General features: G+C 47.1%; 1 protein-coding gene across 3 annotated transcripts in view; it reads left to right on the top strand.

The window, feature by feature from the left end:
- dysf (dysferlin, limb girdle muscular dystrophy 2B (autosomal recessive)) overlaps window positions 1-26,595 on the top strand; it is a 334,329-nt gene that overhangs the window by 266,292 nt on the left and 41,442 nt on the right. For all 3 annotated transcript variants that reach the window (XM_078224513.1, XM_078224514.1, XM_078224512.1), the window contains 8 exons: window positions 960-1,125; window positions 5,145-5,218; window positions 5,925-5,984; window positions 8,694-8,792; window positions 9,876-10,004; window positions 11,077-11,232; window positions 20,458-20,549; window positions 22,861-23,031. In XM_078224513.1, coding sequence (XP_078080639.1) covers window positions 960-1,125; window positions 5,145-5,218; window positions 5,925-5,984; window positions 8,694-8,792; window positions 9,876-10,004; window positions 11,077-11,232; window positions 20,458-20,549; window positions 22,861-23,031 — 947 coding nt within the window. The remainder of the gene's footprint in view (window positions 1-959; window positions 1,126-5,144; window positions 5,219-5,924; window positions 5,985-8,693; window positions 8,793-9,875; window positions 10,005-11,076; window positions 11,233-20,457; window positions 20,550-22,860; window positions 23,032-26,595) is intronic.

Here is a 26,595-nt window from a genome sequence, read left to right as displayed (position 1 = left end):
ACAGTACAGGCCCTTCGGCCCTCGATGTTGTGCCGACCAGTGAAACCAATCTAAAGCCCCTCTATGATCTATGTTAATGTGGCAGGCAGGAGTGACAAAGTGACAAAAGGGGTTGATGGTGTAAGGCAGAAGGAGATGGTAATGAGACAAAGAAAGGAAAGGAAAGATTGGCCGAGGGGAGGTGTAAATGGCAACAGCAGAATCACCAGCGATAGATGATGTCTGAAATTTTTGATTTAATTTGATTTGATTTATTATTGTCACATGTATTAGTATGCAGGGAAAAGTATTGTTTCTTGCGCGCTATACAGACAAAGCATACCATTCATAGAGAAGGAAAGGAGAGGGTGCAGAGTGTAGTGTTACAGTCATAGCTAGGGTGTAGAGAAAGATCAACTTAATGCGAGGTAGGTCCATTCAAAAGTCTGACAGCAGCAGGGAAGAAGCTGTTCTTGAGTCGGTTGGTATGGAATCTCAGAGTTTTGTGGAGCAGAGTGATGATCTGAAATTGCTGAACTTGATGTTGTTTGGAAAAGTAAAGTGTGTTATCGGAAAATGAAGTGTTATTTATCAACTCAGATTGAGCTTGACTGGAACAGTGTCGGAGGTCACTGCTGCCTGATAGCGCCAGGGACTCGGGTTCGATTCCAGTTTGGGTCACTGTCTGTACAAAGTCTGCACGTTCTCCCCATGTCTGCATGGGTTTCCTCCAGATGCTCCGGTTTCCTCCCACAGTCTGAAAGACGTGCTGGTTCGGTGCATTGGCCATGTGAAATTCAGTGTACCCGAACAGGTGCTGGAGCGTGGCGACTAGGGGATTTTCACAGTAACTTCATTGCAGTGTTACTGTAAGCCGACTTGTGACATTAATGAATAAACTAAACTTTAAACTTTATTATATCTTGCACTATCTCTGATGCTTTTAACTCTCGTTTTTTTTAACTTATTCCCCACCCCAGTGTTTACCAAAAGAGGAACTGTATTCTCCACCCATCACTGTGAAGGTGATTGATAACAGACAGTTTGGAAGGAGACCGATAGTGGGACAATGTACAATCCGGTCTCTCGGAGAGTTCTACTGTGATCCTTATATGGAGAAGAGGCAATCTGCTATTCTTCAAGCTGGTAAGAGCTGAATTCTCCTTTAACCCCTGTCCAATGTGGTTGCTCAGATAACAACTCTAATTATACAACATACAGCCGGTGCCAGGGAATAGTCACAGTGCACCCACGTTAGAGTCACAGAATCATAGAGTCATAGGGGTTTACAGCGCAGTCACAGGCCCTTCAGCCCAACTTGTCCATGCTGCCCTAAGCTAGTCCCAATTGCCCGCGTTTGGCCCATATCCCTCTATACCCATCTTACCCATGTAACTGTCTCAATCTTTCTTTAAAGACAAAATTGTACCCGCTTCTACTACTACCTCTGGCAATTCGTTCCAGACACTCACCACCCTCTGTGTGACAAAATTGTCCCACTGGACCCTTTTGAATCTCTCCCCTCTCACCTTACACCTATGCCCTCGAGTTTTAGACTCCCCTACCTTTGGGAAAAGATGTTGACTATCTAGTTGATCTATGCCCCTCATTATTTTATAGACCTCTATAAGATCACCCTTAAGCCTCCTGCGCTCCAGGAGAAAAAAAATCCCCAATCTATCCAGCCTCTCCTTATAACTCAAACCATCAAGTCCCAGTAGCATCCTAGTAAACCTTTTCTGCACTCTTTCCAGTTTAATAACATCCTTTCTATAATAGGGTGACCAGAACTGTACACAGTATTCCAAGTGTGGCCTTACCAATGTCTTGTACAACTTCAACATGACGTCCCAACTCCTGTATTCAATGTTCTGACCGATGAAACCAAGCATGCCAAATGTCTTCTTCAATCCCTGTCCACCTGTGACTCCACTTTCAAGGAGCTATGAACATGTACCCCTAGATCTCTTTGTTCTGTAACTCTCCCCAATGCCCTACCATTAACTGAGTAAGTCCTGCCCTGGTTCAATCTCTCAAAATGCATCACCTCGCATTTACCTAAATTAAACTCCAACTGCCATTCGTCAGCCCACTGGCCCAATTGATCAAGATCCCGTTGCAATCCTAGATAACCTTCTTCACTGTCCACTATGCTGCCAATCTTGGTGTCATCTGCAAACTTACTAACCATGCCTCCTATATCCTCATTCAAATCATGAATATAAATGACAAATAACAGTGGACCCAGCACTGATCCCTGAGGCACACCGCTGGTCACAGGCCTCCAGTTTGAAAAACAACCTTCTACAACCACCCTCTGTCTTCTGTCATCAAGCCAATTTTGTCTCCAATTGACTACCTCACCCTGGATTCCATGAGATTTAACCACATGCAACATCCTCCTTTCTACACTCACCATCCACCACATCCTTCTCCTTTGTGAATACTGATGCAAAGTACTCGTAAAGGACCTCACCCACCTCATCTGGCTCCACACACAAATTCCCTTCACTGTCCTCAAGTGGACCTCCCCTTTCCTTAGCTTTCCTCTTCCTCCTTATACACATATAAAAGGCCTTGGGATTCTCCTTCATCCTGCCTGCCAAGGACATTTTATGGCTGCTTTTTGCCCTCCTAAGTCCCTGCTTAAGCACATTTGTGCTATCTTTGTATTCAAGAGCCTTATCCGTTTTCAATTTCCTGATGTTTATGTATGCCTCCTTCTTCCTTTTCACTAAGCTCACAATCTCTCTTGTCATCCATAGTTCCCGAATCTTGCCATCTTTATCTTTCATTTTAACAGGGAGATATTTGTCCTGAATTGTTAACAACTGACTTTTAAAAGACTCCCATATATCGGATGTGGATTTACCCTCAAACAGCCCCCACCAGTCTACATTCCTAGCTCCTGCCTAACACTGTCGTAGTTAGCCTTCCCCCAATTTTATACTTTCGCTCCGGAACTACTTCTATCCTTTTCTGCAGGTATCTTGAAACTTATAGAATTGTGATCACTGTTCCCAAAATGGTCGCCCACTGAGACATCAATCACCTGTCCAGGCTCATTTCCCAGAACCAGGTCTAAGATAGCTCCTTCCCGAGTTGGACTATCTACATATTGCCTTAAGCACTCTTGGACACACTGAACAAACTCTGCCCCGTCCAAGCCCCCAGCATTAACGGAATCCCAGTCTACGTTCGGGAAGTTAAAATCGCTCATCACAACAACGCTGTTGTTTTTACATCTTCCCATAATCTGTTGACATGTCAGCTCCTCCACCTCATGCTGGCTAGTGGGAGGTCTGTAGTACAACCCCAAGAGTGTGGTTGCACCGCTCCTGTTCCAGAGTTCTACTCACTGCATGATCCCACCAAGATATCCTCCCTCTGTATGGCTGTGACATTTTCCCTAATCAGTAAAGCCACACCCCCACCTCTTTTGTCATCCTCTCTATCTTGCCTGAAGCATCTAAACCCTGGAATGCTAAGCTGCCAGTCCTGCCCTTCTTTCATCCGAGTCTCTGTAATTGCCACAACATCATAGTTCCATGTAGTAATCCAAGCTTTAAATTAATCCACCTTACCCATGAAACTCTTTACGTTCATCCACCTTCCCTGTCATACTCAGGTGTAGAAGTGTAGATGGAGTCAATGGAGGCTGGTGGGTATGATGGACTGGGCAACATTCACAACCTTTTGTAGTTCCTTGAGGTCTTGGGTAGAGCAGGAGCCATACCAATCTGTGATGCAACCAGAAAGAATGCTTTCTATGGTGCATCTGTAAAGGCTGGTGAGAGTCGCAAGTTCATCTGGACCATGTTTGAACATAGAACATGGAACAGTACAGCACAGAACAGGCCCTTCGGCCCACGGTGTTGTGCTAGATCAAGCTATCCCACTCCCTATCATCCTGGTGTACTCCATGTGCCTATCCAATAACCACTTAAATGTTCCTAAAGTTTCTGACTCCACTATCACTGCAGGCAGTCCATTCCACACCCCAACCACTCTGCGTAAAGAACCTACCTCAGACATCCTTCCTATATCTCCCACCATGAACCCTATAGTTATGCCCCCTTGTAATAGCTCCATCCACCCGAGGAAATAGTCTTTGAATGTTCACTATTTTGGTGCTGTCAATCAGCGTCTGTTTAAATGTTGAGTCAAAGAACAAAGAACAAAGAAAATTACAGCACAGGAACAGGCCCTTCGGCCCTCCAAGCCTGCACCGACCATGCTGCCCGACTTAACTAAAACCCCCTCCCCTTCTGGGACCATATCCCTCCATTCCCACCCTATTCAGGTATTTGTCAAGACACCCCTTAAAAGTCACTATCATATCTGCTTCCACTCCCTCCCCCGGCAGCGAGTTCCAGGCACCCACCACCCTCTATGTAAAAACCTTGCCTCGTACAACTCCTTTAAACCTTGCTCCTCTCACCTTAAACCTATGCCCCCTAGGAATTGACTCTTCCATCCTGGGAAAAAGCTTCTGACTATCCAATCTGTCCATGCCCCTCAGAATCTTGTAGACTTCTATCAGGTCACCCCTCAACCTCCGTCATTCCAGTGAGAACAAACCAAGTTCCTCCAACCTCTCCTCATAGCTAGTGCCTCCCATGCCAGGCAACATCCTGGTAAATCTTTTCTGAACCCTCTCCAAAGCCTCCACATCCTTCTGGTAGTGTGGCGACCAGAATTGAACACTATATTCCAAGTGTGGTCTAACTAAGGTTCTATAAAGCTGCAACATGACTTGCCAATTTTTAAACTCAATGCCCCGGCCGATGAAGGCAAGCATGCCGCATGCCTTCTTGACTACCTTCTCCACCTGCATTGCCACTTTCAGTGACCTGTGTACCTGTACACCCAGAACCCTCTGCCTATCAATACTCTTAAGGGTTCTGCCATTTACTGTATATTTCCTATGTGTATTAGACCTTCCAAAATGCATTACCTCACATTTGTCCTTATTGTTTTATTTCCATTGTAAATCTCTGTGTCTATTTTAATAATGAGAACTATCTATGTAAACTTGTCTCTCGGTAATTATGTCTTCCCACCAGTGGTAGTGCTGCAATGTGCTGATAGAAAGAGTGTGCCGACAGCAGGTCTGGAGTTAAACCTTTAGGCTTGGGCCATCTTCTCTCTCTCTCTCTCTGTAGATGAACGAAGCCCCTCGTTCCGAGATGATGTGCTAATTGATATTGATGACAGACAGCCTCTGATTCCGGGCCAGGTAAGCTTCCAATCTGAAACCACATGCCCGTCAGGAATGGAAGAATATTTACTACTCTCTGTCGAAGCTCTAGTCTAGCTCTTTGCCTCTTTCCCATGAGGACTCAGTTTGCTGAATTCAGAAACCGGCCTTTGAAGTATCTGTGCCTTTTCTCTCTAGTGCAGGTCTGTCGGGTCATCCTTCATCGGTTTCTCTTCATCGATTAATCGGACAGGAATGATAAAGACAAATCCCTTGGAGCGCCATGCCATCTCTTAACCTTCATTGTCACTGTATTGTAATCAGCTTCGCCTTGTGCCTAATCTCTGCTGTGGTCAACCCCCCCAACATCGATCATTAACCCACTATTACTGGAGAATTGGTATCATTGGTGTATGAGTAAAGGAATGCCAAGCATTCCCTTTATCGACATGTGGGAGGGGGGATAAAATCATAGATTGAAATCATAGAAACCCTACAGTGCAGAAGGAGGCCATTCGGCCCATCGAAGACTTGCATTTCCACGCAAACCTTTTTGCACCCGTACTGACGGTCTTTTTTGTCCCATCAGGTTGACCCAGTGATGTTATGAATAAATTGTGTTCTGTGTTCAAGGCAGGATGTGGCAACCCTGCCTTGATGGCGTTTTGGATGGGGATGCCCTTGTATTTAAATCTTGCTGTTGCTTGGTGCACTAACCCTTCTAACAACTCCTTTTAATTTGCAGTTTGCAGGCTGCATGACCAGCTCAACTTTGAATAAATTCCCTTCTATGTCCAGTCTCCATGTACGTATGGCTTCATTTACATATCTTCAATGTCATGTCTTGGGCAGGTTTAATGGTCGGATTAGTTAACAATCCCGTTAAACTTTTCTCAGCTCCTTGCGTTAAACGCTGCAGCCACTTTCTTGTCGGAAACTCTGGCTGAAGCCGTCACGGGAACAGACTGAAGGGTTTCAGTGCATCAGATCCATTTCATTTTTGTTTACAGTTGCTCAGTGTATCAAGAACATTAATCGCCGAGGCCAAGCTGTCCCTTTAGATGGTGGTGGTAGACTTCCTTCTTCTGTAACTGCAGTTCCTGTAGTGCAGATACCCTCACAGTGCGGTTAGCTAGGGAGTTCCAGGACTTTATGGGCGGGATTCTCCGACCACGCTCGCCCGAAAACCGGAAAATCCCACCTGAGGTCAACGGACCTTTCCATGGCCAACCCCTCGCCCGCTACGATTCCTGTGGCGGGCAGTACAGGAAAATTCCCCCCTGTATGTCCAAATCAAGATGGAATGTAACTCGGAGGGGAGCTTGGAGGCTTAGCGTAACTGTAGCCCTTGTCCTTCTAGCTGGTGGAGGTTGCATGTTTGGGAGGTGGAGTTCAGAGAGTTAAAACACTTTGGCATGAATCGTTATTTGGTGTCAGACCACCTGGCTCCCATGTAACCATGTCTTTCATGCCGGTGCTGTAAACTAGTGTCTGTGGTACTCAGTTAATATCTGTGAGCTCATGAGTTCACATTCCCCCACAGCAAGTTGGAAATTCCATAAATCTGGTGATTTATTGGTTAACACCAGGAAGCAAAGGGCATGTAAACAGCCACATTCTTGTAAACACTCCCAAATATTCCGGATCTAGGGATCGATTAAAACCTTTTAAATTCTGTCACGTGACGTGGGCATTGCTGGCTTGGCCAGCATTTATTGTCCATCCCTAATTGCCCTTGAGAAGGAGGCGGTGAGCTGCCTTCTTGAATCGCGGCAGTCCATGTGGTGTAGGTAGACCCACAGCGCTGTTAGGGAGGGAGTTCCAGGATTTTGACCCAGTGGTAATGAAGGAACGACGATATATTTCCAAGTTAGGACGGTGAGTGGCTTGGAGGGGAACCTCCAGGTGATGGTGTTCCCAGGTGTTCCCGACTCTGGGGCGGGCATGCCCGTAAAACTCCGGCAACAGAGTGCAGAAGAGGCCCTTTGGCCCATCGAGTCTGCACTGACACACGAGAAACACCTGAACTCCCACCTAATCCCATTTACCAGCACTTGGCCTTGAAATTGGAATTTGAGTTTGGTTTTTGGAGCAGGCGAGGAATGGATTCGGGTTTGCCCGGATCCGCTCTGAGCACTGACTTTGTAACTTTAAGAATGGAGTAAAACATTTAAAAAGGGTGGCTTACCAACTTCACAGCAGCGATTAGGGATGGACAACAAATTCCAGCAACACCCTCATTGAAAGAAAGTCGATCCTATTCCATTTGTGGGGTGAATGTTTAATTGCTAATCTTCAGACTAACTGATGTTTTATTTTTGATTGCATCGTACATTTTGCAGAATCAGGAGACAATGTGGGTGAGTTTGACAGAATCATTAACAACCTATATGGGTATCAGTTACTATCCAGTGTCTGCATGGAAGCAGTAATCCTTTGAGGTTAGCACTGAAGGTTAGATTGGATAGATGGTTGAAGAGACCTGAAAACTGGCTGGATAAATGGGATTAGAATTGTTTTGTCTGGTGGAGGGTAAATGGATTGTTAGAGTCTCCGATTAACAAGGAACAACATTCACTGCCACCGAATGTAGCTGAGACCAAAATGTTGTCTGATTTCAAAAATAAATTAGATCTATTTCTTGGGGCTAAAGGGATGAAGGGATATGGGAGGAAGGGGCGATCAGAAGAATTTGATGGTCAGCCATGATCAAGGTGAATGGCGGAGAAGGCTCGAAGGGCCGAGTGGCCTCCTCCTGCTTCTAGTTTCTGTTTCTATGAATGAAACTCGCTGCCGGGGAGGTAGTGGAAGCGGGTTCAATAGTGACTTCTCAGGGGTATCTTGACAAGTACATGAATAGGATGGGAATAGGGGGATATGGTCCCCGGAAGGTTAGGGGGTTTTAGTTCAGTCGGGCAGCATGGTCGGTGCAGGCTTGGAGGGCCGAAGGGCCTGTTCCTGTGCTGTAATTTTCTTTGTTTTTTGTTCTTTGAAAACAACTTGCTTTTACATAGGATCTTCAACAGAGCAAAATATTCCAAGGCACCTTTACAAGGCTGGGTGGGTGGGGGGGTGGGTGGGGAGGTTGGGGGGAGCGGCAAGGGAGTGGGTGGGGAGGGTAGGGGGGGTGGCAAGGGAGTGGGTGGGGGTGGGGGGGATGGGTGGGGAGGGTAGGGTGGCCAGTGAGGTGGTGGGGGTGGAGGAGGAGGGGATGGGTTGGGGGGATGGTGGGGAGGACACTGGGGGGGGGGTGGGGGGGGGGGGGTGGGCCTGTTGGGGGGAGTGAGGGGTGGGTGGTGGGAGGATGGGTGGGTGGGTGAGTGGGGGTGAGGGGATGTATAGCTGCTGATTGGCTGCTGTGTTATCACCTTGCACCAGTATCAGCTCCACATTCTGATCACCCTTGGCGGGAGAAGGAAAGAGTGATCTTATTTGACAGTAAATGCTTTGCTACTTCCGACACTGAGTCCTCATTCGGCCAACCTGCCATGGATGATGTTGTTTGTTCCCTCAGGAAGACGAGTTTGTGGACTGGTGGAGCAAGTTCTATGCATCAACGGGAGAGACCAACAAATGTGGGACTTACCTGGACAAAGGCTTTGACACACTCCAGGTACTGTGTGCAATCCGTACTCTTCCCGGGATTATCAGTGCTGGCCACAGTGAACAGCCTTGTTCTCTCATTTATTCCAAAGATCATTAAGAACAGAGGCAGGCCATTCAGTCCTTCAGTCATGTTCTGCTAGCCCATTAGCTCAGGGCTGAATGGCATCTTAACTCCATTCACCCACTCTTCTTTTATCCAACAAAAATATCACTTCAATTTTGTTTTGAAAATGTCAGCAAGCACAGCCCTGAGAGAGGGTTCGAGATTTCCACAGCACTTTGTGTGGAAACCCATTCCCTCTCCAAATTGCTGACTCACACTTTAAAACAATCCAATTAACTCTTCCATGTTCCTCACTTGATCTTCATTGTATTCATTCATCCACTGCATCTGCCTTGTGTTTGTCCACTCACTCAACTTGACTAAATCACCCTGGAGCCTCCTTACATCCTCCTCACTATTCACACTCCCATCAAGTGTTGTGTCATCAGCAAACTTGGAAATATTACATTTGGTTCCCTCTTGCAAAGCATTGATGTACATTGTGAATAGCCAGGCTCCAAGCACTGATTTGATTTGCTTTGATTTATTATTGTTACACATATAGTGTGAAAAGTATCGTTTCTTGCCCACTATACAAAGAATACCCTTCATAGAGAAGGAAAGGAGAGGGTGCAGAATGTAGTGTTACAGTCATAGCTAAGGTGTAGAGAAAGATCAACTTAGTGCGAGGTAGGTCCATTCAAAAGTCTGATGTCAGCAGGGAAGAAGCTGTTCTTGAGTCAGTTGGTATGTGTTCCCAGACTTGTGTATCTTTTTCCCGACGGAAGAAGGTGGAAGAGAGAATGTCCGGGGTGCATGGGGTCCTTAATTATGCTGACTGCTTTTCCGAGCAGCGGGAAGTGTCGACAGAGTCAATGGATGGGAGGCTGGTTAGCGTGATGGACTGGTCTATGTTCATGACCTTTTGTGGCTGAATGTTCTCCTTCTGTGCTGGAACTGTTCTGTGATCTTACGATTCCACGTTCTGCTGGGCTCCTCAGTAGACAGTGAAGGACCCTCACGCTTTGCCATCCTTATGTTCCACAGGTCTACAATGTTGAGTTGGAGAAAGTCGAGGCGTTTGAAGGGTTAACAGATTTCTGCCGTACCTTCACTCTGCACCGTGGGAAGACTGAGGGTGAAGATGAGGATCCTTCAGTGGTGGGAGAATTCAAGGTAAGGGAACAAGGTGCAGTGTCACCCAGCTTTGATGATGTTCAGCATTTGAAATTGGGTTGTTGGAGAGGTTAATCCAATGGAATGAAAGAGTCAGAGGAAAAGCTTCACCAACAATCCAATAATTGATGGTATCAATTGGTGCGTCTCTAAGATACCCGCATAGGACGGTGTCAGGTTCAGTTCCTGCTTAATGCTGAATTACGAAGATAAGCAGAAAGTACCTTTGAAACCAACTGATAAAGGAGAGGTCTCTGCTTCTGAGTCCAGCCTCCTGACTTACATTGATGTTCAATTGCAAGATGTGTGTGTTTTGCCAGGAAACTGGAAGTTAGACATTATCACATCTGTTGTGAGGAAGGGGAGGAGAAAACGTGTAACCATTTAGTTGACCCTCTTGAACTCCGACTGAGTATACTAGAAATGTCCGCTCTGCTGTAATGCAGGGACTCAGAGAATCATTGAATCCCTACAGTGCAGAAAGAGGCCATTGGGCCCATCAAGCCTACACCAACAACAATCCCACCCAAGCCCTATCCCCATAACCCCACGTATTTACCCGGCTAATCCCCCCACACTAAGGGGCAGTTTAGCAGTAAACCTAACCTGCGCATGTTTGGAGTGTGGGAGAAAACTGGAGCACCTGGAGGAAACCCCTTAATCCCGTGCATTTACCCTGCTAATCCCCCTAACCTACACATCTCTGGACACTAAGAGTCAATTTAGCATGGCCAATCCACCTAACCCACACATTTTTAGAGTATGGGAGGAAACCGGAGCACCTGGAGGAAACCCACGCAGACACGGGGAGAATGTACAAACTCCACACAGACAAGCCGGGAATCGAACCCGGGTCCCTGGCGCTATGAGGCAGCAGTGCTAACTGCTGTGCCACCGTGCCGGCCTTGCTGCAGAGCAAGATCCCACCAACCTAACAGCGCTTTGGGTTAAATCCACTGGGAATTTCCGGGATTGGACATGAGGATTCTACACTGGACGATACACTAACCAATTGAAATGATTGTACTGTGTTGTTATGATGTCCCTAACTGAATGCTGTTGATGTCTCCAGGGCAGTTTCAAGATCTATGCACTTCCTGATGACCCCTCTGTACCCAACCCACCTCGTCAGTTCCATGAACTCCCAGCCAGCGGACTCCAGGAGTGTTTAGTCAGGGTTTATGTTGTCCGTGCCTTTGGACTTCAGCCTAAGGATTCCAACGGGAAGGTCAGTGTGCCATCGTGCATCCGTGAGTGAAAAGCTATTATCTTGCGTCTCTGTTTCAAAAACCTTTTTTCACCCACCCGATGGTTTCGCTTTCTTATGGGCGCGAGAGCTGAAGCCTCCACATAATTTCGCTCTAAGATTCCAAAAAAGGTTTGCAACGTATTTCACCATCTAATGTGTACTCAACTCAAGCAGTTTCTCGCCACTGAAGGACTTTAGTTCAGTCTTTAAAGTTTATTTATTAGTGTCGCAAGTAGGCTTACATTAACACCGCAATGAAGTTACTGTGAAAGTCCCCTAGTCGCCACACTCTGGTGTCTGTTCGGCTACACTGAGGGAGAATTCAGCATGGCCAGCACGTCTTTGCGAGGAAGCAGAAGCACCCGGAGGAACCCCATGCAGACACGGGGAAAATCTGCAGACTCCACACAGTCAGTGACCCAAAGCCGGGATATGAATCCCAGGACCTTGGCCAGAACCCGGAAGGAGGCCATTTAGCTCGAGTCTGCACTGACCACAATCCCACCCAGGCCCCGCTACTGCAATCCCATATATTTATCCTGCTAATCCTCCTGACATTAGGGTAAATTTAGCATGGCCAATCAACCTAACCCGCACATCTTGGGAGTGTGGGAGGAAACCGGAGCACCTGGAGGAAACCCACGCAGACACAGGGAGAATGTGCAAACTCCACACAGACAGTGACCCGAGGCCAGAATTGAACCCGGGTCCCTGGCGCTCTCAAAGAGTTCTATCCTCCTTGGGAGTAATGCCCGAAAGGCTCTTATTTCCCATTGAAATGAGAGATAATTTGTCATTATTGCAGAGTTGGCAGCGTTGCGTTATATCACTATCGTATTAATGCAGAGCTCTCGGCTAAAGCTTGGACTCATATCCCACCATGGCGACTGGTGGAATTTAAAAATTCAATCAATAAAATCTGGATTTCTTTCATGGGATGTGGACATCAGTGGCAGGGCCAGCATTTGTTGCCCATCCCGAGTTACCCTTGAACTGAGTGGTTTGCTCGGCCATTTCAGAGGGCAGTTGAGAGTCAACCACATTGCTGTGGATCTGGAGTCACATGTAGGCCAGACTGGGTAAGGACAGCAGATTTCCCAACAGTGATCCATAAGATATAGGAGAAGAATTAGGCCATTCAGCCCATCGCGTCTGCTCCAGATGGGTTTTTAATGACAATGGATGAATGTTCTCATGGTCGCCATTACTGAGATTAACCTTTTAATATTCCAGATTTATTCATTGAATTTAAATTGCACCAGTTGCTGTGGTGGGATTTGAATCCATATCTTCCAGAGGATCAGCCTGGGCCTCTGGATTATTGGTCCAGTGATGTTACCTCTACACCACCATCTTCCCCACAATTGAATTAATCTCAGTGATGATGACCATGAAACTATCATCGATTGTTGTAAAAACCCATCTGGTTCATTCGCGTCCAAGGGAAGGAAATCTGCCATCCTTACCTGGCCTGGCCTACTTGTGATTCCAGACCCAATGTGGTTGATTCTTAAATGCTCATTGAAATGGCCGAGCAAGCCACTCAGTTCAAAAGACAATCAGGGATGAGCAATAGATGCTGTCCCTGCCAGCGATGCCCACATCCCATAAAGAATTTTTTTAAAATTGTCATCTGAAGGACTCTAATAATGCAGCACACCCTCAGTGCTGCACTGTCAGCCAAGATTTGGTGCTCAAGTCTCTGGGGTGAGACTTGAATCCATAATCTTTGAATATCAGAGACCTGTGTGCTCGCTGTGCCATAGCGGATCCTGATGTAGGTCTGAGGTAGTAGTGGGGACAATGTTCTTTATCCTGGATTTATGATGGGGCCTTTTCACATTTCCAAAGAAAGGAAATCCAGTCGGGTTACCAACCCTCTAGACTTGTCCCGACCATAATGAGAATAAAATTGCAGTGAACATAGGAACTTAAAAGTTTCAATAAATATATGCAGAGGAAAAGATTAGTAAAGGCAAATGTAGGTCCCTTACAGTCAGAAGCCAGGGAAATTGTAATGGGGAACAAAACAATGGCAGAAAAATTGGACACAGTAACAGTTTTAACAACACCAGGTTAAAGTCCAACAGGTTTATTTGGTAGCAAATACCATACGCTTTCGGAGCGCTGCTCCTTCATCACACAGCAGAAAAATTGGACACATACTTTGGTTCTGTCTTCACCAAAGATGGTACAAATAACCTCCCAGAAATGTTAGGCAACCAAGGGTCTAATGAGAGGGAGAAATTGAAGGAATTCAGCATTAGTAAGGGAATGATGCTAAGGAAATTAGTGGGGTTAAAGGCTGACAAAGCATCAGGGCCTGATCACCTACATCTCACAATGTGAGAGGAAGTGGCCCTGGAAAAATTGGATGCATTGGTGGTCATCTTACAAAATTCTATAGACTCTGGAGCCGTTCCTACAGTTGGAGGGTGGCAAATGTAGCCGCCTCACTATTTAAACAGGAAGATAAAAAAAAGAGAGAATTACAGACTAGATAGCCTGTCATCAGTCATGGGGAAGATTTTGGAAACCTTTGTAAAAGACCTGATAACAGAACTTTTGGAAAGCATTAACAGGATTGTACAAATCCAGTGTGGGTTTACGAAAGGCAAATCATGCTGAACAAATCTATTGGAGTTCTTTGAGGATGTAATTAGTGGAATAGATAAGAGAGAATACCATCAGACCATTACACTTGGAGCAGAAGTAGCCCATCCGGCCCGTTGAGTCTGCTCCACCATTCAATGAGATCACGACTGATCTGATAATGATAACCCAAATGGATGTGGTGTATTTGAACTTTCAGAAGGCTTTAGATCAGGTTCCTCATAAGAGGTTAGTGGGCAAAATTAAAGCACTGGGATAGAGAGTAATGTATTGGCATGGATCGAGAATCAGTTGTCCGCCAGGAAACAGAGAGTGGGAATAAATGGGTCTTTTTCGAGTAGCAGGCAATAACTAGTGGGCACCGCAGGGTTCAGTGCTTGGACCCCAGCGGTTCACAATATATATATAAAAGATCTGGATGAGGGAACCAAATGTAACATTTGATTCCCTCATTAGGGCAGCACGGTAGCACAGTGGTTAGCACTGCTGCCTCACAGCACCAAGGACCCAGGTTCGATTCCGGCCTCGGGTGACTGTGTGGAGTTTGCACTTTCTCCCCGTGTCTGCGTGGGTTTCCTCAGTTTTCTCCACAGTCCAAAGATGTGTGGGTTGGGCGGATTGGCCATGCTAAATTGCCCCTTAGTGTCAGGGGGACGAGCTGGGTGAATGCTTGGGGTTACGAGGATAGGGCCTGGGTGGGATTGTGGTCGGTGCAGACTCGATGGGCCAAATGGCCTCCTTCTGCACTGTAGGGATCCTATGATGCTGACATTTTCAAGTTTGCTGATGGCTCAAAACTGGGCGGAATTGTGAGTTGTGAGGAAGTTGCAAGGAAGCTTCAAGGTGATTTAGACAAGTTGAGTGAGTGGGCAAATACATGGCAGATACAGTTTAACATAGCTAAATGTGAAGTTATCCACTTTGGTGTGAAAAGGAAGAGGATTATTTAACTAGTGATACATTTGGAAGTGTGAATGTACAAAGGGATCTGGGTGTCCTTGTACACCAGTCAATAGAAGTAGAGAGGCTGGTGCAGCAAGTAATTAGGAATGTAAATGGCATGTTGGCTTTCATTGCAAGAAGATTTAAGTTTAGAAGTAAGGATGTCTTAATGCAGTTATACAGGACCTTGGTGAGACCACACCTGAAGTATTGTGTGTAGTTTTTGTCTCCCTATCTAAGAAAGGATATACTTACCATAGAGGAAACATAGCAACAAAGGAATTAGGAGCAGAAGTGGGCAAATTCAGCCCTTCGAGTCTGCTTTGCCATTCAATCAGATCATGGCTGATCGCTCCCTGCTCTCAAATCCACCTCCCCACCTGTTGCCCATATCCCTCTTTTCCTCTTTTTTATTAGAAATATATCCGTCTCCTTCTTGAAACCATTCAACGATTCAGACTCCACCGTGCTATGGGACAGCGAGTTCCACACATTCACCACCCTCTGTGAGAAGTAGTTCCTCCTCATCTCAGTTTCAAATCCACTGCCTCTCAAACTCTACCTGTGACCTCTTGTTCGAGATTGTCCCATAAGAGGAAACATTTGGTCTACATTTACTTTATCAATCCCTTTTAAATTTTATATACCTCGATCAGATCCTCTCCCATCCTTCTAAACTCCAGCGAGTATAAACTGTTTAATCTCTCCTCATTCGTCAACCCCTTCATCCCCGGAATCAGTCTGGTGACCCTCCTCTGAACTGCCTCCAATGCCGCAACATCCTTCCTCAAATAAGGAAACCAAAACTGGACACAATACTCCAGATGTGTCTCACCAACACTCTATACAGATGCAACAACACTTCTCTACTTTTATATTCCAGTCCTTTGGCAATAAATGCCAACATCCCTTTTGCCTTTTTTATTACTTGCTGCACCTGCATACCAACTTTCTGCGATTCATGAACTCAGACACTCAGATTCTAACCGGGCTGGACAGACAAGATACAGAGAGGATGTTTTCCCTGTTTGGGGAATCTAGAACCAGGGGACACTGTCTCAGGATAAGGTGTAGACCATTTAGGACTGAGATAGGAAACATGTCTTCACTCAGAGGGTGGTGAAGCTGTGGAATTCTTTACCACAGAAGGCTGCGGAGGCAAAGTCGCTGAATGTATTCAAGAAGGAGACAGATTTTAATGGCATCAAGGGATAATGGGGGGAACGTGGGAATATGGCATTGCGGATCAGCCATGATCATATTGGATGACGGAGCAGGCTCGATGGGCCGAATGGCCCACTCACGCTCTTAGTTTCTGTGTTTCTATAATCCAATCTAATTCTAAGAAGAACCCAGTCGATAGCGAAGGTGAAGGTGATCAATGTCGGAAGGGTTAATTTTGATGTTTGAAGATGGAGGGCACAGGTTGAGTAAATGGGTGTTTCCTGGACAGGAGGATCAGAGTGACAGAGGATCTCAGAGAAGAGAGACTTCAGGCACTAATCATAGCCATTCAACCCCTTGAGCCTGCTCTGCCTCACTGGCTGATCATCAACCTCAACTCCACTTCCCCACCCTATTCCCATATACAAACATACATACGGACATACAAACGTATGAACATTCAAACAGGAGCAAGAAGTAGCCATTCGGCCCCTCGAGCATGCTGTTCCATTTGATAAAATCATGGCTGATCTGTTTCTGTTTCGAATTCCACAATCCCATCTACCCCCAATAATATTTGATTCCTTTGCCAAACAAGAACCTATCTACTTCCGCCTTAAAAATATTCAGTGACCCCACCCCCCCTCCCCCCACCCACCTCCACCACCTTCTGAGGCAGAGAGTTATAAAGTCACACCACCCTCAGAGAAAAGAATTTGCCTCATTTCTGTCCTAAAATGGTGACCACCCCCGAACTCACCCACAAGAGGAAGCATCCTTTCCTCATCCACCCTGTTAAGACTGTTCAGGACCTTATATACTTCAGTCAAGTCACTCCTCACTCTTAGAACCATTGAACCATAGAAAAGTTACAGCACAGAAGGAGGCCATTCGGCCCATCTTGTCCATGTCAGCCTGAGGATATGATGTGGAGATGCCGGCGTTGGACTGGGGTAAGCACAGTAAGAAGTCTCACAACACCAGGTTAAAGTCCAACAGGTTTATTTGGTAGCAAATACCATAAGCTTTCGAGCAATGCTCCTTCGTCAGATGGAGTGGTCTCTGTTCTCAAACAGGGCACAGACACAGAAATCATTCTGCCCCTCGAGCATGCTGTTCCATTTGATAAAATCATGGCTGATCTGTTTCTGTTTCGAATTCCACAATCATTTGATTAGAAATCATTTGATTTCTGTGTCTGTGCCCTGTTTGAGAACAGAGACCACTCCATCTGACGAAGGAGCATTGCTCCGAAAGCTTATGGTATTTGCTACCAAATAAACCTGTTGGACTTTAACCTGGTGTTGTGAGACTTCTTACTGAGCCTGAGGATACCCAGAAGCCCTTTCTAATCCTGCCTTTCTGCATCCCACCGATTGCCCTGTTGCTTACAGCACGTACGGTGCAGATCCATGTACTTTAAAAAAATGTTTAGGGTCGCTACCTCCACCACAACTCGGGCAGCGAATTCCAGACACCTACCTCCCTCTGCGTAAGAAAGTTCTTCCTCATGCCCACTCTGCACACCTTTGAACTCCAGTGGAAACAAGCCCAAAATGTCGAACATTTCCGCCATACCTTCAGCCTGCGTCCATTTCCAAAGATTCACAACCTTCTACCTGAGGAAATTTCTCCTCTCCTCAGTCCTAAATGATTGACTCGCTTTATCCTGGGAGCCTCCAGCCTGGGGAAAGAGCCACTCAGCATCGACCCTTTCAGGCCCTCTCAGAATTATAAGCACCCCAATGGGATCATCTTTCAATTTCTAATGTAGTATATTCATAGAATCATAGAATCCCTACAGAGCATAAAGAGGCCTCTTGGCCCATCGAATCTGCACACTGTCCGAAAGAGCAACTGACCCAGGCCAACCCCCAGTTCTATCCCCCGTAACCCTGTGCATTTACCCCACTAATTCCCCTAACCTACACATCTCTGGGCACTAAGGGGCAATTTAGCATGGCCAATCCACCTAACCCGCACATCTTTGGAGTGTGGGAGGAAACCGGAGCACCCGGAGTAAACCCATGCAGACACGCTGAGAATGGGCAAACTCCACACAGACAGTGACCCGAAGCCAGAATCGAACGCGGGTCCCTGGCGCTGTCAGGCAGCAGTGCTAGGCCCAGTCTCCTGAAGCTCACTGAATAGGACAGCTGTCTCAGCCAAGGAAACAATTCTCAAACCCACCCCCACCATCCCCACCCCTCCCCATCCACCAGTATGTCCCTCCTATGACCAGGAATCAGTGAGTCATAGAGGTTTACAGCATGGAAACAGGCCCTTCGAGCCAACTTGTCCATGCCACCCTTTTTTTTAAAAACCCCTAAGCTAATCCCAATTGCCCGCATTTGGCCCATATCCCTCTATACCCATCGTACCCATGTAACTGTCTAAATGCTTTTTAAAAGATAAAATTGTACCCACCTCTACTACTACCTCTGGCAGCTTGTTCCAGACACCCAACACCCTCTGTGTGAAAAAATTGCCCCCTTTTGTATCTCTTCCCTCTCACCTTAAACCTACGCCCTCTAGTTTTAGACTCCCCTACCTTTGGGAAAAGATATTGACTGTCTAACTTATCTATGCCCCTCATTATTTTATAGACCTCTATAAGATCACCCCTCAGCCTCCTACGCTCCATAGAGAAAAGTCCCAGTCTATCCAGCCTCTCCTTATAACCCAAACCATCAAGTCCTGGTAACATCCTAGTAAATCTCTTCTGAGATGAAATAAGTTAACAACCTAAAACTCAGTTCCCCGTCCCAGAGTGCTGCTATTGGATAAAGCGTACAAAAGTCTGTTCTTCTTGTTGCCGTGGAGACAGAATGATGAGTGAGTGCATATCATATCAGGGGTGAGTAGGGGATGGGGGGGGGGGGGGGAGGGGGAGAAGAGGAAGGGAGGGTGGGAGAAGTGGAGTGGAGGGGCCTCCCTGGAAAAGGTCAAGGACTAAACAGGGAAAATTACTCAGGATACGTCAGGATGGAAAGAAATTCCCAGACGCAGATAATGAGGCAACTGGAGGGAAAATGAATGAAAGCAAAAGTACGGGCCAGCTGTCATGTACTCAATATATATTTATACGTACAGTAGTTGAAGCCAGTTCCCCAGTCCCCCGAGATTCAAAAATAAGCAGTGTTTAAACAAAAAAAGTGTGTGAGGAGAAAATAGACTTGCATTAATATGCAGCCCCTGAACAATCTCAGGATATCCCGGAGATTCTTTACAGCCAGCGATGCACTTTGTGAAGTGTAGTCACCATTGTAATGAAGGAAAACACAGCAGCTGACTTATACACAGCAAGATCCCACAAACGGTAAGCTGATGAGGACCAGATGTGGATTAAGGGATATTTATTTATTAGTGTCACAAGTAGTTTCACATTAACACTGCATAGAGTCACAGAGTCATAGAGGTTTACAGCATGGAAACAGGCCCATCGGCCCAACTTGTCCATGCCGCCCTTTTTATTTAAAAGTGAAATCAAGTATATTTATTAGTCACAAGTAAGGCTTACATTAACACTGCAATGAAGTTACCCTGTGAAATTCCCCTAGTCGCCACACTGCGGTGCCTGTTTGGGTCTATGCACCTAACCCACAGATCTTTGTATAGTGGGAGGAAACCGGAGCACCCGGAGGAAACCCACGCAGACACGGGGAGAACGTGCAGATTCCACACAGACAGTGACCCAAGCCGGAATTGAACCCGGGTCCCTGGTGCTGTGAGGCAGCAGTGCTAACCACTGTGCCACCTAGTCCCAATTGCCTACGTTTCGCCCATATCCCTCTATACCCATCTTACCCATGTAACTGTCCAAATGCTTTTTAAAAGACAGAATTGTATCCGCCTCTACTACTACCTCTGGCAGCTTGTTCCAGACACTCACCACCCTCTGAGTGAAGAGATTGCCCCTCTGGACACTTTTGCATCTCTCCCCTCTCACCTTAAACCTATGCCCTCGAGTTTAGACTCCCCTACCTTTGGGAAAAGATGTTGACAATCTAACTCCAGTGAAGTTACTGTGAAAATCCCCCAGTCGCTGCACTCCGGCACCTGTTCGGGTACACTGAGGGAGAAGTTAGCACGGCCAATGAGGAAACCGGAGCACCCAGGAGAAACCCATGCAGACAGGGGGGAGAATGTGCAAACCCCACACAGACAGTGACCCACGCAGGGAGTTGAACCTGGGTCCCTGGAGCTGTGAGGCAGCAGTGCTAACCACCGTGCCACATTGAGGTTGGGTAGAACTGTGCCGTTCTGAGTGGGCAGGCCGAGTCTCAGTTTAACACCTTGTCAGAAAGACAGCCCTTCCGACAGTGAGGCGCTCCCTCAGCATTGGCACTGGGAGTGCCAGCCCGGGACTGGAGTGGGTTTCCCAAGTCATATCTTTACTGGCTGGGCAAATGAGAATGCCGCCTACCGGCTAGAGCCAAGACTGACTTGCTGCATCTTTTAATTCCCCCGCTCTTTCTTTTACAGTGTGATCCATATGTGAAAATTTCTCTGGGTAAGAAATCAACCAGTGACCAGGATAACTACATCCCGTGTACACTCGACCCGGAGTTTGGAAGGTACAGTTCCCTCACTCACTGATACGGTTCATCAGCGGACATTACATTGAGATCCAGTGGTACGATTCAGGGGCCGCCACTACTCAGTGGCAATGGTGAATGCCGGCTATTTGACTGTGTTGGGCATCACAAGCAAACCCAATTCCAATTCCCAGCTGGATAGCGATGGAAACAGGAGACCCGCGCTATGACGCATCTCCTGCCCCAATTGTGAGGAGGCCGGGATTATTTCATAGAATCGTAGAAACCCTACAGTGCAAAAGGAGGCCATTCAGCCCATCGAGTCTGCACCAGCAACAATTCCACCCAGGCCCTATCCCTGAAACCCCACATATTTACCCTGCTAATCCCTCTAACATGCACATCCCAGGACACTAAGGGGCAATTTAGCATGGCCAATACACCTAACCCGCACATCTTTGGACTGTGGGAGTAAACCGGAGGAAACCCACGCAGACACGGGGAGAATGTGCAAACTCCACACAGACAGTGACCCAAGCCGGGAATCGAACCCAGGTCCCTGGAGCTGTGAGGCAGCAGTGCTAACCACTGTGCCACCTTGCAACCCTGAGCTTCTGTCTTAGCCCAGAGAGGGGAGGGGAGTGGTCAGCCCACTCTGGTCTCTGGTCTGGGTGACGTTCCAAATGAACGCTGACGCCATTTCTGTGGGATTGTCAGACAGACTGCGAGGTTTGGTTTTCTGACACTAGAACTGGAAGCCGTATGAACCAGAACATGTGCGTCCCTGACTCCCGTTCCTCTGCATATAAATCTTGACTTTCCTTTTCCCAAACCTGTAGAGTGTTTAAGATTCAGTGAATGTTGTGCCTCCCACACATAGGATGTACCCCTTGGCTCCCGTCTCCCCTACCCCTTGGCTGCACTGCACTAACTCCAGCCCCTGCCAACTTAAACATTCACAGACTCATAAGTTGGCTCGTAAAAGAGACTTGGGAATCTTAGGTTTGAAAGGCCTCGAACCAATGAGGCACCAACAGACTTATTTAATTATCATAACGGTTTGAAGGAATTTTTTGTTTGCCCATTCATTTCATTTTCGACATGGAAAGCACAATGCTATTTTTAAATGCTTTTGGATCTCATCAAGGTGGGAAAGTTACTGCGAGGCTGTTCTCCGCTTCTTCCATTCATGTTTATCTGAGTCAATGTCAAACACTTCCAGGACAGGTACAGCATGGGGTTAGATACAGAGTAAAGCTCCCTCTACACTCCCCCCATCAAACACTCCCAGGACAGGTACAGCCCGGGGTTAGATACAGAGTAAAGCTCCCTCTACACTCCCCCCATCAAACACTCCCAGGACAGGTACAGCACGGGGTTAGATACAGAGTAACGCTCCCTCTACACTCCCCCCATCAAACACTCCCAGGACAGGTACAGCACAGGGTTAGATACAGAGTAATGCTCCCTCTACACTCCCCCCATCAAACACTCCCAGGACAGGTAGAGCACGGGGTTAGATACAGAGTAAAGCTCCCTCTACACTGTCCTCATCAAACACTTCCAGAACAGGTACAGCACGGGGTTAGATACAGAGTAACGCTCCCTCTACACTCCCCCCATCAAACACTCCCAGGACAGGTACAGCACGGGGTTAGATGCAGAGTAACGCTCCCTCTACACTCCCTCCATCAAACACTCCCAGGATAGGTACAGCACGGGGTTAGATACAGAGTAAAGCTCCCTCTACACTGTCCCCATCAAACACTTCCAGGACAGGTACAGCACGGGGTTAAATACAGAGTAACGCTCCCTCTACACTGTCCCCATCAAACTCTCCCAGGACAGGTACAACACGGGGTTAGATACAGAGTAACGCTCCCTCTACACTCCCCCCATCAAACACTTCCAGTACAGGTACAGCACGGGGTTAGATACAGAGTAACGCTCACTCTACACTGTCCCCATCAAACACTCCCAGGACAGGTACAGCACGGGGTTAGATACAGAGTAAAGCTCCCTCTACACTATCCCCATCAAACACTCCCAGGACAGGTCCAGCACGGGGTTAGATACAGAGTAAAGCTCCCTCTACACTGTCCCCCATCAAACACTCCCAGGACAGGTACAGCACAGGGTTAGATACAGAGTAAAGCTCCCTCTACACTGTCCCCCATCAAACACTCCCAGGACAGGTACAGCACGGGGTTAGATACAGAGTAAAGCTCCCTCCACACTGTCCCCCATCAAACACTCCCAGGACAGGTACAGCACGGGGTTAGATACAGAGTAAAGCTCCCTCCACACTGCCTCAGGGTAATACTGCAAATTGTGACTCATGTTCCTACAGGATGTATGAGCTGACTGGACTCTTACCAATTGAGAAGGATCTGAAGATCACTCTTTACGACTATGATCTCCTCTCGAAGGATGAGAAAATTGGGGAAACAGTTATTGACTTGGAGAATCGCTTCCTGTCTCGGTTTGGAGGCTGTTGTGGGCTGCCGCAAACCTACTCCATGTAAGTTGTGTGCTATTGCACTGTGTGTTTTCACACTGCCCCCTGAGGCTCTCTGTCCACAGCTGCATTGTGATACCGCCGGCAAATACAATTAATATCATCTTTAACACCGTAAAGCAAGGCACTGCAGAGGAATCAAATCGGAGACTAACTGTCAGCGAGACGAAGGAGGAGACATTCGGAGTGGGCAACCAAAATCTTATTAAATCATTTAACACAGAGAACATAAGAACATAAGAACTAGGAGCAGGAGTAGGCCATCTGGCCCCTCGAGCCTGCTCCGCCATTCAATAAGATCATGGCTGATCTTTTTGTGGACTCAGCTCCACTTACCCACCCGCTCACCATAACCCTTAATTCCTTTACTGTTCAAACATTTATCTGTCCTTGCCTTAAAAACATTCAATGAGGTAGCCTCAACTGCTTCACTGGGCAGGGAATTCCACAGATTCACAACCCTTTGTGTGAAGAAGTTCCTCCTCAACTCAGCCCTAAATCTTACGTTTTGTTGACACTGAGGGAGAGATTATTATTGCCGCACCAGTTCACCAGATTCGCTATCTCATTCCTGTTTTCTATTGCTTCATAATTTTATATGTTTCTATAAGATCTCCCCTCATTCTTCTGAATTCCAATGAGTATAGCCCCAGTCTACTCAGTCTCTCCTCATAAGCCAACCCTCTCAACTCCGGAATCAACCTAGTGACCTAGGGGTCATGGGCTTAAGGTTAGAGGGGCGAAGTATAACTCAGATATTAGAGGGATGTTTTTTACACAGAGGGTGGTGGGGGCCTGGAATGCGCTGCCAAGTCGGGTGGTGGAGGTAGACACGCTGACATCGTTTAAGACTTACCTGGATAGTTACATGAGCAGCCTGGGAATGGAGGGATACAAACGATTGGTCTAGTTGGACCAAGGAGCGGCACAGGCTTGGAGGGCCGAAGGGCCTGTTTCCTGTGCTGTACTGTTCTTTGTTCTTTGTTGAATCTCCTCTGCACCCCCTCCAGTGCCAGTATATCCTTTCTCAAGTAAGGAGACCAAAACTGTACACAGTACTCCAGATGTGGCCTCACCAGCACCTTATACAGCTGCAAAATAACCTCGCTGTTTTTAAATTCGATCCCTCCAGTAATGAAGGATAAAATTCCATTTGCCTTCTTAATTACCTGCTGCACCTGCAAACCAACTCCTTGAGATTCCTGCACAAGGACACCCAGGTCCCTCTGCACAGCAGCATGCTGCAATTTTTTACCATTTAAATAATAGTCCATTTTGCTGATATTCCTTCCAAAATGGATGACCTCACATTTACCAGCATTGTTCTCCATCTGCCAGACCCTCGCCCACTCACTTAGATTATCTATATCCCTTTGCAGATTTTCAGCGTCCTCTGCACACTTTGCTCTGCCACCCATCTTCGTGTCATCTGCAAATTTTGACACACTACACTTGGTCCCCAACTCCAAATCATCTATGAGGCAGGCCATTCAGCCCATCATGCCCATACCAGCTCTTTAATAAAACTACCCAATGACTCCCATATAATGTATCTCGCCAACTTTCTGTCAGTGGATTCAATAAGATGACCTCTGACTGAAAACACACATCAGGATCACTGGAGGTTAGAGAAGACACAATATAAAGTATTTTCCAACCTTTCACCCTGGAAGTGAATTCCACAGTGCCCGTGTGAAGAGGTTTCTCCTGCCCCCTGTTCTTGTCTCTTGTATTTAAAACGTCTTGTCCTTAATGCTGCAACAACTGGATACTGTCTGCCTCTGACTACCCTGTCTAATACTCCCATCGCACGGTGGTACAGTGGTTAGCACTGCTGCCTCACAGCGCCAGGGACCCGGGTTCTCTTCCCAGCTTGGGTCACTGTCTGTGTGGAGTTTGCACATTGTCCCCGTGTCTGCGAGGGTTTCCTCCGGGTGCTCTGGTTTCCTACAGATTCGCCTTAGAAAGCATTCTTTCTGATTGTATCACAGCTTGGTGTGGCTCCTGCTCTGACCAAGACCACAGGGAACTACAAAAGGTCGTAAATGTAGCCCAATCCATCACGCAAACCAGCCTCCCATCCATTGACTCTGTCTACACTTCCTGCTGCCTTGGCAAAGCAGCCGGCATAATTAAGGACCCCACGCACCCTGGACATTCTGTCTTCCACCTTCTTCCTTCGGGAAAAAGGTACAAAAGTCTGAGGTCACGTACCAACCGACTCATGAACAGCTTCTTCCCTGCTGCTATCAGACTTTTGAATGGACTTACCTTACATTAAGTTGATCTTTCTCTACACCCGAGCTATGACTGTAACACTACACTCTGCACTCTCTCCTTTCCTTCTTTATGAATGGTATGTTTTGTCTGTATAGTGCGCAGGAAACAATACTTTTCACTGTATGTTAATACATGCGACAATAATAAATCAAATCAAATCAAATCAAAAGACGCGCTGGTTAGGTGCATTGGCCGTGGTAAATTCTCCCTCAGTGTAACCCAAACAGGCGCCAGAGTGTGACGACTAGGGGATTTTCACAGTAACTTCATAGAATCATCGAGTCATCCAGCGCAGAAAACGCCCTTCGGCCCATCGAGTCCGCACTGAAACACTACAAACATCTGAACTTCCACCTAATCCCATCAGCCAGCACTTGGCCCACAGCCCTGAATGTTACTTTTTAAAGGATGTGAGGCAACCCGCCTCCACCACCCTCCCAGGCAGCGCATTCCAGACCGTCACCACCCTCTGGGCAAAAGGTTTTTCTTCACATCCCCCCATAACCTCCTGCCTCTCAACTTGAACCTATGTCCCCTCGTGACTGACCCTTCAACTAAGGGGAACAGCTGCTCTTTACCTACTCTGTTCATGTCCCTCATGATCTTGTACACTTCGATCACCCCTCAGTCTTCTCTGTTCCAACGAAAACAAGGTAAGAAGTTTAACAATACCAGGTTAAAGTCCAACAGGTTTATTTGGTAGCAAAAGCCACACAAGCTTTCGGAGCGCTGCTCCTTCGTCAGGTGAGTGGGAGTTCTGTTCACAAACAGACCGCTGAAGGGCTCCCCTTCGTCGTCCAGTACTTCCCCGGAGCGGAGAAGCTACGGCATCTCCTCCGGAGCCTTCAACATGTCATTGATGAAGACGAACATCTCGCCAAGGCCATCCCCACACCCCCAATTCTTGCCTTCAAACAACCGCGCAACCTCAAACAGACCATTGTCAGCAGCAAACTACCCAGCCTTCAGGAGAACAGTGACCACGACACCACACAACCCTGCCACAGCAACCTCTGCAAGACGTGCCGGATCATCGACACGGATGCAATCATCTCACCTGAGAACACCATCCACCAGGTACACGGTACATACTCTTGCAACTCGGCCAACATTGCCTACCTGATACGCTGCAGGAAAGGATGTCCCGAGGCATGGTACATTGGGGAAACCATGCAGACGCTGCGACAATGGATGAATGAACACCGCTCGACAATCACCAGGCAAGACTGTTCTCTTCCTGTTGGGGAGCACTTCAGCAGTCACGGACATTCGGGCCTCTGATATTCG

The sequence above is a fragment of the Mustelus asterias genome, chromosome 1 (genome assembly GCF_964213995.1).
Source record: "Mustelus asterias chromosome 1, sMusAst1.hap1.1, whole genome shotgun sequence".
Classification (NCBI taxonomy): Eukaryota; Metazoa; Chordata; class Chondrichthyes; order Carcharhiniformes; family Triakidae; genus Mustelus; species Mustelus asterias.
The sequence above is the reverse complement of the archived record's forward strand: the minus strand, read 5'-3'. Positions and strand labels throughout refer to the sequence as shown.